This window comes from Lycium ferocissimum, unplaced genomic scaffold (assembly GCF_029784015.1).
Source record: "Lycium ferocissimum isolate CSIRO_LF1 unplaced genomic scaffold, AGI_CSIRO_Lferr_CH_V1 ctg594, whole genome shotgun sequence".
NCBI classification, from domain to species: Eukaryota; Viridiplantae; Streptophyta; class Magnoliopsida; order Solanales; family Solanaceae; genus Lycium; species Lycium ferocissimum.
The window spans coordinates 120,235-135,784 of NW_026726172.1; the positions used below are offsets into that span (position 1 = coordinate 120,235).

The following is a 15,550-nucleotide window of genomic DNA, read 5'->3' on the forward strand; positions in this document are numbered from 1 at the left end:
TAATAATAATTGTACTACACCACATGCTAATAATTAGATTGTCGATCAAAATTTAAAAAGAAAATCTCGCAAAATTCACAAGAATCATATGATGTTGACAATTGCCCTTGTTTAAAAATATGAAGAGGAGTTAAAAAAAAAATTGAAACTGTTTTCCAATCAGTTAAAAAGTATTATTTATAGTCCCAAATATTAATCATTTTAACATTTTAATTTTTTAAAAGAAGTTTAAATAGCCCTATGATTGAGGTTGTTAAATTTCCTTCTTTAAAGGTGTAAAAACACTTAAAGACAAATAGTATGAATCGAACTACAATTTTAATGTTGGAAGTGGAGGATGCTTACTACTTGAGCAACTACCTCTTGTCTTAAGATATACTGAATATATAGTTAAAATGTTCTCACACTATTTTATTTCTCAAATGTGTAAACAGGTCTTTTAGTGGTGATTTGCTATTGATTGAGCAATTTGTTTCTTTTCTAAGATCCTTTTGTTCTGCTCAATTTTTATTTATAGTCTAGCAACTATTTGATAGTAACAGCAAAACAAAGTTACTGTCTACCAAACGGACTGTTGTTAAGCGTAAGCATATTCCCTTGATAAATATTTTCCTATATATACTTGAGCATGAGAATGCATCTTATAACAATCCACAAAATAAAATGATGAGAATGAGAGAGACAACAATTAACTTTTTAGCTCTGGCTTTGTTCCTCCTAAAGGTCTCAGCCGAGCTATCTCTTCCCCTTTATTTGCCGACTAATGAAACCTTTGGCCTTGAATTAGGAAATACGTCCGCCCAGTGCGGAAAGCAAGGTGGTGGTGGAAAATGTCGTACTGGAGAGTGTTGTAGTTTACAGGGTCGGTGTGGAACCACACCAGACTTCTGTGATCCTAATAACTGTCAAAGCCAATGTTCAGGTCCGTTCCCGCAGGGACGATGCGGATGGCAAGCTGATGGTGGAGCATGTCCTACTGGACAGTGTTGTAGTATATGGGGTTGGTGTGGAACCGGTTCAGCAAATTGCGATCCTGAAACTTGTCAAAGCCAATGTAAAAAACCATCCCCACACGAGCGATGCGGAAAGCAAGGTGCTGGTAGGAAATGTCCTGATGGAGAATGTTGTAGTATATGGGGTTGGTGTGGAACCGGTTCAGCAAATTGCGATCCTGAAACTTGTCAAAGCCAATGTATCCCACACGGGCGATGCGGAAAGCAAGCTGCTGGTAGAAAATGTCCTACTGGAGAGTGTTGTAGTATATGGGGTTGGTGCGGAACCACACCAGCCAATTGCGATCCTGAAACTTGTCAAAGCCAATGTGAAACACCAATTCCGCAGGGACGATGCGGAAAGCAAGCTGCTGGTAGAAAATGTCCAACTGGAGTGTGTTGTAGTATATCTGGTTGGTGTGGAACCACACCAGAATACTGTGATCCTGTTCACCACTGTCAAAGCCAATGTTCAGGGCCGTTCCCACCGGGACAATGCGGATGGCAAGCTGATGGTACAAAATGTCCTATTGGAAAGTGTTGTGGTAATATAGGTTTGTGTGGAAACGGTTTTGACTTCTGTGCTGGTCAAAATTGTCAAAGCCAATGCAATTATCTAATCTCGCCCACCAAGAATCCTATGAGAGGTATTGGAAGCTTCTTGCTCAACATTGTCTAGATGCTAGCTCATGTAGTCCCAGTTACTAGCTAGCTAGAGGACGTACTTTTACTCCTCTTTTGGGACCAGCGAAGTTATCTAATATTTATGCGTGTAATAATAATGCATATGAAATGCATTATTTAATATAATAAATAAAGAACTTTTTTACTGTCTAATTAAAATAGCAAATGAGGTTCATTCTATAACATCTTTCCCGCCATATCTATATTATCATATACTAGTTATGTGAGGCCCGTGCCCAAACTCAAGATATAAAAGTAGATATTTTAACTAAAGAAATATAATTTGTGTTAGTACAAGTGTACAACAACAACAACAACAACCATATACCCATTGTAGTCCCACAAGTGGGTAGTTATATGAAAGCAAAATTTTCATTCCACTCCTTTAATATTTTAACTTCCATTTTGATGAAATTATTTAATTCAAATCAAATTTGGAACCAGAATTTGACATTATAACTTATGTATCCTAATTTTCTGAAGTTATTTAGTTCTAAATAAATAATCTATACATAGTTAATGAACTTTTAAGACAAATACATAATTTAACTTGTGCAGCAGATGGAGCTGCTCCTCTCTTAATCAGGGATTAGGGGTTCGAACATGGATATGGAAAAAAATCTTTGGAGGAAGCGCTCCCCGAATAGGCGCGATGCAGTGCGAATTATCTGGATTAATTGGGCTCAAATGCGGATATCGAGCACCAATCAGAAAATCAAAGAACGTGAAAAATGAGGTAGGAGGTTCGATAGCTTTTGAAAAGTATACTTTAAAAACAAAACAAAAAAATTGACTTAAATAAATAAGATTAGGACCTAAAAGTAATTAATTAAAAAGTTTTAAAAAAATTTGAAAATTATTGTGAGGACTACAAAAGTCCCCAGGTTCGATAGCTTTTGAAAAGTAGACTTTAAAAACAAAAAAAAAAAAAAAAAAATTGACTTAAATAAATAAGATTAGGACATAAAAGTAATTAATTAAAAAAATTTTAAAAAATTGGGAAATTATTGTGAGGACTACAAAAGTCCTCACATTTGCTCTTATATAATATGGGGTAACACGGCTGAAAAAGTGCGATAGAAGGAAAATCTTAATTATTCTACTGCCATTTTAATTATCACTCTTTAAGTTCCATAAATTATGATGATATTAGTTAAGTGGCCTGTGCTTCGCGCGATCAAATATGTGGCTTTATAAATGTAGTTGATATAGAAAAGATACAAATAAAACATACATATAAAAGTGTCACATATAGTTCCCGAGGAAGAGCCCCTACACGAGTAAGGGAAGTGAACCTTCATTTTATAGAGAAAAAAGATACGTACCAAGTCTTCTAGCCATCCCTGGTTATTTATATTTTGTCCACAAATAAATTTTATTGTTATAAATACTAATATTTATTAGTAAATGCATTTAGAGGTAATTGTTATTCGTAATAAGAAATAGTTGGTCTCAAAAGAAACACATAATTTAGTCCAAGAGAAGAACGGCAATCTAAAAATGAAAAGTAGCAATTAGTGGAAGATTAGAAATAAAAGAAAGGAACTACGTACCATTGTTAAATAAATAAAAAACAAAAAGACAATGCATTCATAAGAGAATCCCGAATATAATAAGGAAATATTTAAAGTCCGGAAATTGATATAACGATAAAATAGAAATTATGTCCGGAGAAATAAGAAATCATACATTTATCATCATGTTGTTGTTATATTACCTATGATAATAATTACAGTATATAACATATATAGATGTAGATTTAGTGATCATATTAATAGTTTGCGTTTGTACTTCTCTTGTATGATCATTCGTTATTCGGAACCCATTGATCGAGAAAATTTGGATTCTCGTTATTGCGCTATGTAAGGACCCATAAAGAAGAAAACGGGATCTGATGGTAGAAGATTATTTTTTCCTGTTGTTAATTTAATTGATAGAAAAGAGATTAAAAAAAAATTATAATCAAACATAAAAAATAACAAATACTGAAAGACAAAAAAAATCAAAACACAAAAACGAATATAAGACAAAAAATCAAAACACTAAAACGAATATATAAGGGAAAATACATATAAAAAAATACGTCATAAAAACATTCTCTTTGCACAGTAACACACAGTATATTGGACCCGTCAATAACTTGTCTCGAATTACAGGCATCAACAACAAATTTGAAGTAACCTCAAATTGCTAGAAATCTACTCCATCAGACTTCCATTATCAAGGCTTTTTTTAATATTAGAAACGTTTCGATGTGTGAGAGTTAGGACTCGATCCCTACCGTATATTAAAATTCAAGACGAAAATATATAAAGGAGGGAGATGTATACTGCCTAACCTCCAGAAAAGTTAATTAGCCTAAATGAGCTAATTTTTGGATGAGTTACAGTAACTCTCAAAAGATTGGTACATGAGATTAACAAAACTTTATACGACATTACAAAGGTGAAATATTGTTCTTGAGTGCCTGGTATTTCATTTCCATGGATTAAAATGATAAAATTTCTTGAATCCTACTGTCCTACTGTAATGTGTAAAGAGTGTGCTGGGCTTTTCCTCCACCTGGATGGTATAGTTGAGTTGGTGCTTGCATTCGAAACATGGATGGGAAGTTTGATTTGCTAAATCCATGGAAATACATGAGACTATAATATTGAAGCTGAAGGTACTGCCAATTAAGGAAACATTCATATACTGTGTGGAAAACAGTATACAACATGTGCTCATGGAAGCTGACTCTTTGGTATTGAAAAAAGATTTTGGATGGGATATGAAGGTTTCATAAGGTATTGCCATAGTGATCAAGACCGTCTTGAAGCTGTGAGAGAGTTGGCGAGTCGATTTTGTACAAACATTGAGAGAAGGCAACATGTTGGTGTGGTTTTATATATCTACCCTCTTTAACTTTCAACAACTATGAACACCGTAAGAGAAAAGAATAGATTGATAACGTTGAGATCGATACAAGGAAATAGTGGCCTTGACGTGCTCATCGTAAGCTTACTTAATTGGCATCCGTTACGGTTCGCTTTTACGTGAGTTAAGGCATAAAAGTTTCTACGGAGTTGTTGGTGCTCTAATTGAATTTTAGTATTTTTAGAGTCGCCACCTAATTTATTAAAGGAAAACTAGGAAAACTGGCTAAAAGATTTTCAAGAAAGAGAGAAATCTTTTGGTACCAAAGTTCGAGGTAAGGGTTCTGGTGATCCCCTAGGGAAGGTTTTACGCACCTTAGTATTAAAGATCCGTAGAATATGGTTGACCTACGAGCTTCAATGTGTGATTAATGTACTTATTTGTTTACAATTGTTTAGTTTTCCGCAAAAATGTCATTCATATTCATATCATAATTTCAAGGAAAAATTCGGCAAAAGATCCCCTTATAAAAGCAGTTTTTGGGTTTGAAAATCCACGTAAGTGTTCAACTCACTTTATTGCCGGACTAGGACACACTCGGAATTTCTCCCGAGTAGAGTCGCTACTATTCTAGTCCTAATAAGATGAGTTTAGTCTTTTACGGGTTTTTATTTTTATATAAGAAAATATGGAGTATTCTCTCTATATTTATACACATACATATGTAAGAAAAAGGAAAGTTTTATTAAGTCCAAATTTTATCATTTTTTCTTTTTGAAGCCCATAAGGTCAAACCATATTCCAAGCCCAAAGTCCATCATACCTCAATCTTGGTCCAAATACATTTCCCTTTATTTTTAGTCTATTTGGTTTTGAGCTTCCAGGCCCAAAGCAGTCACTATTTTATCAGATTTTGCTAAGTTCAGAACCCATTTCCAGCTTTAAAAAAGTGCAAATCTCTTATCTTTCAGCAAATCGAATCCAGGTTAAAAAACGATTCTTTGAGTTTGCAAAAAAGACTTATTACAACCCAGTTTCAGTTTCAAGAGAATATCAAGAAGTTTGCCCTTTTAAATTACGGATGATAGCCCAAAAATTCATTAATTAGCCATTTTGGAGAACCATTAGACGTTGCTCCTTTTTTTTTTTTTTTGAACTTACTGATGTGCCGTGAAATTACGGGATATTCGATGCTAATTTCTTAAGCTTTTGTAACTCTTCAAGCACTTTTGGTATTACTTTTCGTATTTTTTTGTCATTTTGTAGGAAAAGATATTCGGAAAGTATAACGGAGTAAAATGAAGCAAAATAGGCCAAGGATACACTTTGCACAACATGCGAGCCGCATGTCATGTCTGCGGATCCACAATTCCACCGCATAGCATGACAGGCCACTGAAGAATAGGGAATGAAAGGTCGCGCAATTTGCGAGATCAACATGCGACTCGCATGTTGAACTTGCGAGACAATAGTGTTAACGCAAACCTTGTCCGAAATCTGGGAAGCCTGAAGTCAAGAGCATAACATGCAGCTGCTGAGCATGCTTCGCGTCTCGCATGTTTGTCTTACGACACAACATGCGAAATGCATGTTGCGCACGCAGGGGTGTTTTTGTATAACATTGGTGCTCTATTCAGTTTTATGTGATTTACAAGTGATCGGAAGAAACCAAGTGAAAATAAAGTCAAAAAGAGGCCAAACTGGACAGTTTTGCAAAACTGTCAAAACAGGACAGTTTTGCAAAAACTGGACAGATTTGCAAAACTGAAACTTTGGGGTTTATTTTGTCATATTTTGACTTGGGAAAGTTGAGGAGCTACAAAAGAGAGACTTGGGGCATATCATTTTGATCTTTGGCCATTTTCATCAAGCTTGGAGAGTTAGGTTTTTGCACCCACACTTGGGGATTGAAGATTTGAAGATCTTGATAAGAAATTTCTTAACCGTTTACTCATTTCTTCTTTTCCTTGCTATGTATTGATTATCTAAGTGTGTAGCTTTCTATTCCATTACTTGAATCTTGTTTGTGAAAATATTCTTGATTAAAGTTTGGTTTGAAACTCTTGCTTATGTATTGAATGATTTTATTCCTAATGAAGTGGGTTATTGTTTCTTTAATTAATCTCGTTCTTGAATGTTTCCAAAGGGATTAGCTAACCCTAGGACTCACCCATTTAATTTGATTTGAGCTCGAGAGAGGAAAGTCAATTTGGGAAAGATTAGTTAACAAGGATTTGAGGCATAACCCTCATCTAATGACTTGAGCTCGAGAGAGGAAAGTCACTTGGGATTATATTGATTGTGCCTAATATCACACTTTAAGGCTTGAGAAAGCTCAAAGTGAAATTCATTGATTTGGTTGAGAAACTTTCGATGAAATTTAGAAATCATTATCTATTAACATAACCTCGTTCTTAGTTGTAAAATCGTAAAATACGTTGGATCGTTACTCGAGTGTAATTTCCTATTATCCATGCTTGTGGCCATTGATCATTTTACTTGATTTCTAGGTTAGTTTACGTTTCCGCATTATCTATAATTTTCTCAAAAACCAAAATATTATCTATCGTTTGGCTTAGCTTGGTAAGTGAAAGTTCCTTACTTTCTTAATCGCCTAGTATATTGTTCCCTGTGGGATCGACCCCGACTCATAGTTGGATAAATTATATTGCATACAACCGTGTACACTTTCTCTTTGAGGAGTGGATTTGGACGTTATTACTTACCAAAATCCCATTTTTTCATTTTTCACAACTAACCGCGTTGTTAAACCAATTTGAAAAATTCAAGATCAAGCTAAGTTTCGACTTGTCATGCAAAAAATTGATCATTATCCCCCCCCCCCCCCCCCCCCTTTTTTTCTTTTTTTTTTTTTATAAAAAGAGTTTTAGAGACTTCCTAAAATACTAAACGTTGATTTCCTAAGTTTTACACATGCATACGGGTTTCAATATTTTTTGCAAGAGTTTTTACAAATACATATACATAAACAAGTACAACAACAACAACAACAATAACAAGCCCAGTATAATCCCACCATGTGGGGTCTGGGGAGGGTAGAGTGTACGCAGACCTAACCCCCACCTTGACAGGTAGGGCGGCTGTTTCCGAAAGACCCTCGGCTCAAGAGAGGAGAAGAGAGGAAGATAAGAGGAAAATAAGAGGAAAACAAGACAAAAGGTCAGATAGGGCCAAGCATATCGAAAACAATATGATAACACAAATACCAAAAGCGAGAAAGTCATGGTAGACCAGTCCGGGCATAAAGGAGCATTAACTACTATATATAAATAAAATAATCAAAGTACCAACGGCCCAACAAATATAAGCAAAGAATCAGATGCATAAACCAAAGGTAATAAACAAATGAGCGAAACTGCAACTACTAAGGTGAAAGGGTAAGCCACCTAGCCTTCTATCCTAATCTGAGTCCTCCACAACCTCCTATCTAAGGTCATGTCCTGGTGAGCTGAAACCGTGTCATATCCCCGTCTAATCACCTCTCCCCAATTCTTCTTCGGCCTCCCTTTTTACCTCGCCCGAAACCATCCATAGCCAACCTCTCACACCTCCGCACCGGCAAAGATCTCTCGTCTCTCCTCTTCACATGCCCAAACCATCTCACCTTGCTTCCGCATCTTGTCCTCCACCGATGCCACTCCCACCTTGTCTCTGATATCTTCATTCCTAATTCTATCTCTCCTAGTGTGCCCACACATCCACCAAAGATTCGCATTTCGCGACTTTCATCTTCTCGAATGTGGCATTTCTTGGCCAACACTCCGCTCCGTACAATAAAGTCGGTCTAACCACCACTTTGTAGAACTTGCCTTTAAGTTTTGAAGGCACTTTCTTATCACACAGCACTCCGGAGGCGAGTCTCTATTTCATCCACCCTGCACCAATACGATGTGAGACATCGTCGTCGATATCCCCATCTTCCTGTATAATATACATAAACAAGTATAGAGAAAAAATAAACGAGGAAAGTTTAGGCTGGTGGGCCTACCCAAGCCCCTCCAGTAGGCTATTTTCACCCGTAGTTGAGCCTTCCAATAATTTAGCTTCCCTTTCCATTTTTTTGACGGACTCGATCAAGAAAAGTTATTGGGTTTATGCAATAGAAGCCGCCCAAGCAATGGTATTTTGTGCAAGCAAAATAAAGGGGAAATATGGATTAGGAAGTATCTTAAAAAAAAAAAATATGGAAACTTAATGAACACAGCATTTGGTATAGCACACATAAGTCAGATGATTCTAAAAACATATATACTACATTTAATGGAATAGAAACTTGACTAAAACACCCACATGGACTGAAACAATAAAGTAAAATTTACTTGGTGTAACTACCCCTAAGACTTATTTATGGATAATATCTAACCTTTTTAATATTTATGATCCATAAATATATTTTTCAAATTTTACACTTCATAGCTACCCCACTTTTTTACTAAATAACCGTGCATCACCACATCCCTGTTTAGACGCATAGTTCCCAAATATACTCTATTTCTCTCCCTAAATACACGCAAGTAACTCCCAATCCCTCCCATTTCTGCCATAATTCAAATCAGTTTCTTCCACTTCTTCAATTATCAATTCCGGTTTTCACTCCACATAACTCCACATTGTTTTTACAGTTTCTGAGTAAAACATTTTCCAAAAATAGGTAAGTTTTTTTCCGATTTTGATTTTTGTATAATGTATTTCAGTATATTTTTTGACAAGATGCATGTTGTTTGCTGTTTTTTTTATTTTATGTAAAATTCTTTGTTGCTTTAATTTCATCTTCTCAGATATACAAATCACCCATTCCTAGTGTTGTTTTTCATCAAGATTCACAGATTCGATTTCAATGGCTGAAATAGGCTCTCCGGGCACGAGAACTCGAGGTATAGAAAATATAATAGATGGTCCTAGTTTCTCTTTGGGAATTACTCAACAAGAAAACCCCATTGCAGGAGGGTCATCTTATGCTGAGACGCGTAGCAAAAAAATTAATGATCCAAGAAGGACGAAACAACATCATGATGATAAAGAAAACAAAGAGGGAATAGTCAGCACCGGATAAAAAAAGTTTCTCAAGTGCCGCTACAGAAGAAGAGAAAGGTTACCAAGAATGTTCCTGGAGGCAAGGGCAAAAAAGTAGTTCGGAAAAAACCTTCAATTGATGTAGAAGACGATGGAGAGGTATTTTCCCCCTTTTCATAAATGTATTTCAATTCACCAGATCTATATTTCCCATATATTTATGTGTATTTTGTTTCGTATTTCCTTTGATTTTGAATTATTTATGTGTTTTTTAATTTGTTATATACATTTTATCATCTGGTAGTTATGTTTTTGTGTTTCGTTATATTTTTGTTTTCAATCTGGGTTGGACATTCTATCAAGATAATTGTTCATTATATTTAAGTGTATTTCGATGAATGTCAAAAATACAAGATGTTTGTTATAGATTTTAAGACTTTAGCGATTTGTGTTTCTTTGTAGTTGTGATTTATTGTTTTTAAATTTTTGTATATTAGCTTCGTAGGGAAATTGACGTAAAGTGTTTTACATATGTCATTCGTCCAGGATTCTAGATTTTTGGTCACGAAGCGACTGTCCCCGTGGCCCCATCTATGCAAAGTTACACGAACGTCAATGTAATCGGTGACATTAGGGGCAAACTTTTGGTCGATGGACAAGTTTCGGACTCTATTTTTGGGAAATATCTTAGAATGCAAAGATATGGATGTACAAGCACAGTTGTTCAGGTGCTTCATGGTTAAAGAGCTTAAGGGAAGTACATACGAGTGCTTTACATTTGAAATAAATGGAAAAGTATTGCGTTTTAGCATTAGAGAATTTGCACTAATCACTGGATTGAATTGTGTCTCCGACGCAAATGACTTTGTATACGATAAGACGGAAAAAAATAGGCTTATGGATGATTATTTGGGGGGAACATCTGATCACATCAAAAGACGGCAACTGATTGAGTGTTTCAACAATACAGATTGGGAGGACAAAGGCGAGGACGCAGTCAAGATGGCCATTTTGTATTTTATAAATACATTCGTATTCTGATGCGAGCATGTTCGATCGAACATACCTAGGATACATTTTGACGTTGTAGAGGATGGGAGATATGTTGATTATCCTTGGGGCAAAGAGTCCTTCAAAGAGTTGGTTACAAGCATTAGTCGTAAATATGCCGACTTCAAGCAATATTATAGGATTCACGGAATGCCAATTGCCATGCAAGTTTGGCTGTATGAATCTTGTTCAAAAGTCCCATCCAATATTGCAATTAAGTCCGGAAATTTGATTCCAAGAATCTTCAATTGGCGGACTGTTGAAGAAAGACCGAAATTTGATGCTTTGATGGAAGGCATGTTTAGAGATGACATACACCAGGTAAATTTTACACATGCATTCCTTTTTTTATCTAACTGTAGTTGAATCAAAGTTTATTCATTTGCATCCCATTGTATATCACTTGTATTTTGCCATATATATTTATTGTATTTCAGTATATTTATCACTCTATTTTACTGTAATGTAGATCATCACTTTTTCAGGGGTGGTAATCATATGTATTGCACTATATTTTTCATCGACTCAGTCCTCTATATCACTGTTTTTCTCATTATAGCCCCAAAATATCATAAATGTTTCCATATATTTTTTTTTTGAAACCATTATATGTATCTATACAAATATATTTTTATTCAATTTTTTTTTGATGTACTAAATCTATATCACTTGTACTTTCCATCCATATTTATTGTATTTCAGTATATGTCTCACTCTATTTTACTGTAATGTAGGTCATCACTTTTTCAGGGGGGGGGGGGGGTTAATCATCTGTATTTCATTATATTTTTCATCGGCTCAGTCCTCTATATCACTGTTTTTCTCATTATAACCCCCAAATATCATAAATGTTTCCATATATTTTTGTTGACACCATTATATGTATCCATACAAATATATTTCATTCAATTTCTTTTTATGTACTTAATGTATATCTCACTGTTTCTAAAAAAAAATTCACAGATTTGTACTTTTGATGATGTTGTTCCAACCACTGCTGAGTTGGAACGACTTAATTTGCCTCCTGTTGTTTCACAAGCTATCCCCAACCCAACAGACGGAGTTGAAGTTGCCGAAGGGAACGAGATGGTTGATGATGACTATGATGACTTCAGTACCACACCACCACACATTGTAAGGGGTAAACAGCAACAGCGGTCTGCCGTATCTGATTCACCGCCTCATAAGAAACGAAGACAGGTTTCGGTTACAGATTCTACTGTTAGGAAACAATCAGCCCGGAACGAACCACTCACAACATCGAAGGACGCTTCGACATCAAGGCATCGTGATGTCCAAACAGCCACCAAAACTGATAAGTTTCAAGCTTTTAAGAAAGATGTAAGTGTTTTGTTATCCTTTTTTTTTTTTTTGTAATATATTTGCTTTGTTAAGGGTTTTGAAAATATTGACGTATTGTTCTGTCAAAAACACGTAGGTATCTCGCTCATCGATCTTAACAAGTCCATGGATGATATTCGCAAGTGCATCGATGACAACTTCAAAAAGGTTGTTGAGGCAATAAAGGGAAATCAAACCTCGTAAAAGGTAAATCCAAAATAAAATTGATTTTATTCACAAAATACGTATTTTGAATGAAAAATCGTTCCCATACTTTTATGAATAACATATATATATATATATATATATATATATATATATATATATATATATATATATATATATATATATATATATATATATATATATATATTATTGTGAGTTTCTTTGACAGTTGATTGAATTCATGCGAGTATTGTATGCCAACCTCGTATTGATGAAGGTTGCAGGCACAATGTTAATCGCGATGTTTCGGTGTTGGAACACGCCGAAGTACACAAAGTGGGGATACTTTAAAGGCTTCAACTGAAGAGATTCAAGGTAGCGGTGACACACCCCCGAAGCCAACACAACCACAGGTACCTAAGAACAAAATTTACCTTTTTTTTTTTTTTTTTTTTTCAGAATCCCAAAGTTGGTTTTGTAAAAGGATGTGGTACACACATGTTTACTTGTATTTACATAACAAATTTACTATATCTCACTGTATTTCTAACATTAATTTGTATATTTAACTACATTTCTAACATATCTAATCGTATTTCTAGCACTAATTTGTATATTTCAATATATCTGACTATATCTCACTGTATTTCTAACATTAATTTGTATATTTCACTGCATTTACTATATCTCACTGTATTTCTAACATGAATTTGCATTTTGTCGTTTCACTGCATGTTTTTAACTGGTATAGGGCGAGGCAGTCATGGTGCATACACATTTGCTTGTTCCGCTGTGAATGTAGGCCAACAAATTATGGTCACAAGTGATGAAAAAAAGAGTGGAGAGGTGTTATCAACACCACATTTGCAACCTGAGGTACTCAAATATATATTTCTAGTGTCAATCATGTGATATATTTTGAAGCAATCTGTAGCTGATTTTTGCGTTTTCATTTTGATATTGGTAGCAGGTTGTACAATTTCAACAAGTTGGGGTAAATGATAATGCAGAATTCAGTGCATCAGAGCAAATGGTAGCAGAGTTGCTAATCCAGTGTCCTCTTGCCACTGTGATTCCACTTGGTCCCCCTGCAATACAAGTCAATGATCAAGCTGATCTCTATATGTTTAAGACCCCTCAGAGTAGCAAAGTTGAGAACGTTGTACCAAATTCTCAATGGTTAATTCCCGATGATCAATTACCTAGCCAACTTGGAGTACAACCAACAACGGGGCAAGGTTCTCTCGCCGGAGTTGTAGAACATTCAATCGAAAATACCGAACGCCGAATGATTATCCACCCAAGCATTGTGCGAGATAGGAAACCCAAAGAAATACACCGTGTCCCCTTTCATGCCAAATTACGGCTACGGCAGATCTTCGCAAGGTCTTCTATCCCTATCAAATTTGGAAAGAAGCACCCCTTTGTAGAACATCCAATCAATGCCCTCGTGGACACGGCGTATTTTCAAGAATATGAAAATTGGCTCAAGAAGGATCTGTTATTAAGGCATGATAAAAAGTAAGTTTTTTAAAGCTTACGTTTCTTTAAAAATATGAAAATGTTTTTTATATAAGATTTCTAATCATATGTTTTTTTTTTGTTCTATTGATATATAGAAGAGACAAGGAAAACCACTATAGAAAAAACAAGGAATTAGTGGATCTGAAGACGCCTATATGTCACTCAAGTTAGGAGTCACACTTGTTAAAGACAAAAACTGGTTCTACTTGTTATCAATGGAAGGGAATCTTTGGAATGATGAGGTTCGTTTTTTTCTCCAGAATTTGCATGTTTCAATGTTTATTTCATAATGTATTTCATTAAATCTTCCTAATTTGCACTGTTTTTTCTTCATGTATTTCACTGTCTCTATCATATATTTTCAATGTATTCTACAGATCGACTTCACTGATTATCACCCTTTCTTTTAACTGTGTTTTCAAAGTGTGTATTTCAATGAATCTTATCCTATATGTCACTATTTTTACCATATGTACCTTTCGTACTGTTATTATTATTTTTTAAATAACATTCTGTTATATTTCTACTGTTATATGCTTCTATTTTTTTCAGTAGTTTTGCTGTATCTTTTTTCAATATATTTCAGTGTATGTTAATGAAGTATCAATTGAGATTACTGACTGCCCCTATATTTATTTTATAAAAGATCTTGATGTTATTTTTTATTACCTCCGTAAGAAAGGCAAATATGAAGATAACAAAGACATACAAATTTACCACCGTCAGCTGTATACTACATACCATAATCACCGAGATTTACCATGCTTGGAAAAATCCGGAATCATCCACAAGTGTTGCTAGTAAGGAATCTGATGTATGTGAGTACATAAACGGGTATAGGTTGATGGGTAATGTACCATGGCATACAGTTGACAACGTATTAATCCCTGTCAATGTGAAAGAGGAAAATCACTGGATTTTAGTGGTAATATCATTCATTGACAGGTGTGTATTTGTTATTAAACATACGCTATAGATATAATGAAATACACTTCTATAATGTATCTCTCTGCTGTTTTCTTATATTTGTTTCTGAGTTTTGCGCAGATGTCTGTATGTGTACGACTCATATCGAGCTGCAGGGCATGATGCCGTCGTTAGGAGAGAAGTGAACATCTTTGGCTGCCCTTGTGCCACATCATCTACAAATGTCCGATTTTTATGAAAAGAAGAAGGATATAGATTTTCAGAATCACCCCGCTTACAAAAACAGAGCACTAAATGATGATTTTGATGTCGTTAATGTGGACGATCTACCACAACAACCCCCTGGAAGCATGTACGGCTTTTTTTTTAATTAATCTTTGAAATACAGATTCAATAACATTGATCTTTTTCTGAACTTTTACTAAAGCACGAATAAATTTTTGTTCATTTGGTTACAGGGATTGTGGTGTATATGTGGCAGCTTTTGCTGAATTCTTGAGCTCGGGTGAAGGCATTCCAGTCAACATTGATTCAAAGTTTCACCGTCAGAGATATGGTGCACTTCTTTGCGACTATGCTTGGGGAAAGGCAAACCAGAATGCAGAAAGTGATAACGAGCTACCAGCAAGACCAGTCAGGCCTATAGTTGATTACGATGCAGTGACTATAGTAGATGACGTAGAGTAGATGTTGGGGGTAGATTAGATGTTGTTTAGTTTAAGACATTTTGTCATATGTTTTTGATGTTGAACCTCTGTGTGTGGATCAGTTAATATTAATTTTAGACAGTATCTTTTTTTTTCAGAATACAACCAGTATGGTGTTATCTTTTGTTTAGTGTTCTCGGATTTTATTAAATACATTTGTATTAATACTGTAAATCATTTCGTGTTTGTTTGTTATAAGTACACAATACATTTCCTTATTCATTATATATATCTGGTAAGCTTCTTTTTTTTGGAAAACCAGAATTGCAG

The 15,550-nt window shown here is 35.1% G+C and overlaps 2 protein-coding genes across 2 annotated transcripts; both read left to right on the top strand.

The window, feature by feature from the left end:
• Positions 1 to 639: 639 nt before the first annotated feature.
• On the top strand, positions 640 to 1,835 carry LOC132045076 (agglutinin isolectin 3-like). Its single transcript, XM_059435596.1, has one exon. It carries the CDS (start codon positions 664 to 666, stop codon positions 1,669 to 1,671), a length of 1,008 nt encoding a protein of 335 aa, XP_059291579.1. The 5' UTR covers positions 640 to 663; the 3' UTR covers positions 1,672 to 1,835.
• A 12,508-nt stretch (positions 1,836 to 14,343) lies between these two features.
• Positions 14,344 to 15,283, top strand: LOC132045071 (uncharacterized). Its single transcript, XM_059435588.1, has 3 exons — positions 14,344 to 14,591; positions 14,694 to 14,925; positions 15,032 to 15,283. The coding sequence occupies exons 2-3, from the start codon at positions 14,795 to 14,797 to the stop codon at positions 15,258 to 15,260; spliced, it is 360 nt and encodes a 119-aa protein (XP_059291571.1). The 5' UTR covers positions 14,344 to 14,591; positions 14,694 to 14,794; the 3' UTR covers positions 15,261 to 15,283.
• The last annotated feature ends 267 nt before the right edge of the window (positions 15,284 to 15,550 follow it).

Excerpts from the sequence above, each read along its gene's own strand:
- LOC132045076 (XM_059435596.1), top strand. The coding sequence starts at position 664 with ATGATGAGAATGAGAGAGACAACAATTAACTTTTTAGCTCTGGCTTTG.
- LOC132045071 (XM_059435588.1), top strand. The coding sequence starts at position 14,795 with ATGTCCGATTTTTATGAAAAGAAGAAGGATATAGATTTTCAGAATCAC. Across the intron at positions 14,926-15,031 it reads CAACAACCCCCTGGAAGCAT|GGATTGTGGTGTATATGTGG; the intron begins GTACGGCTTTTT and ends ATTTGGTTACAG.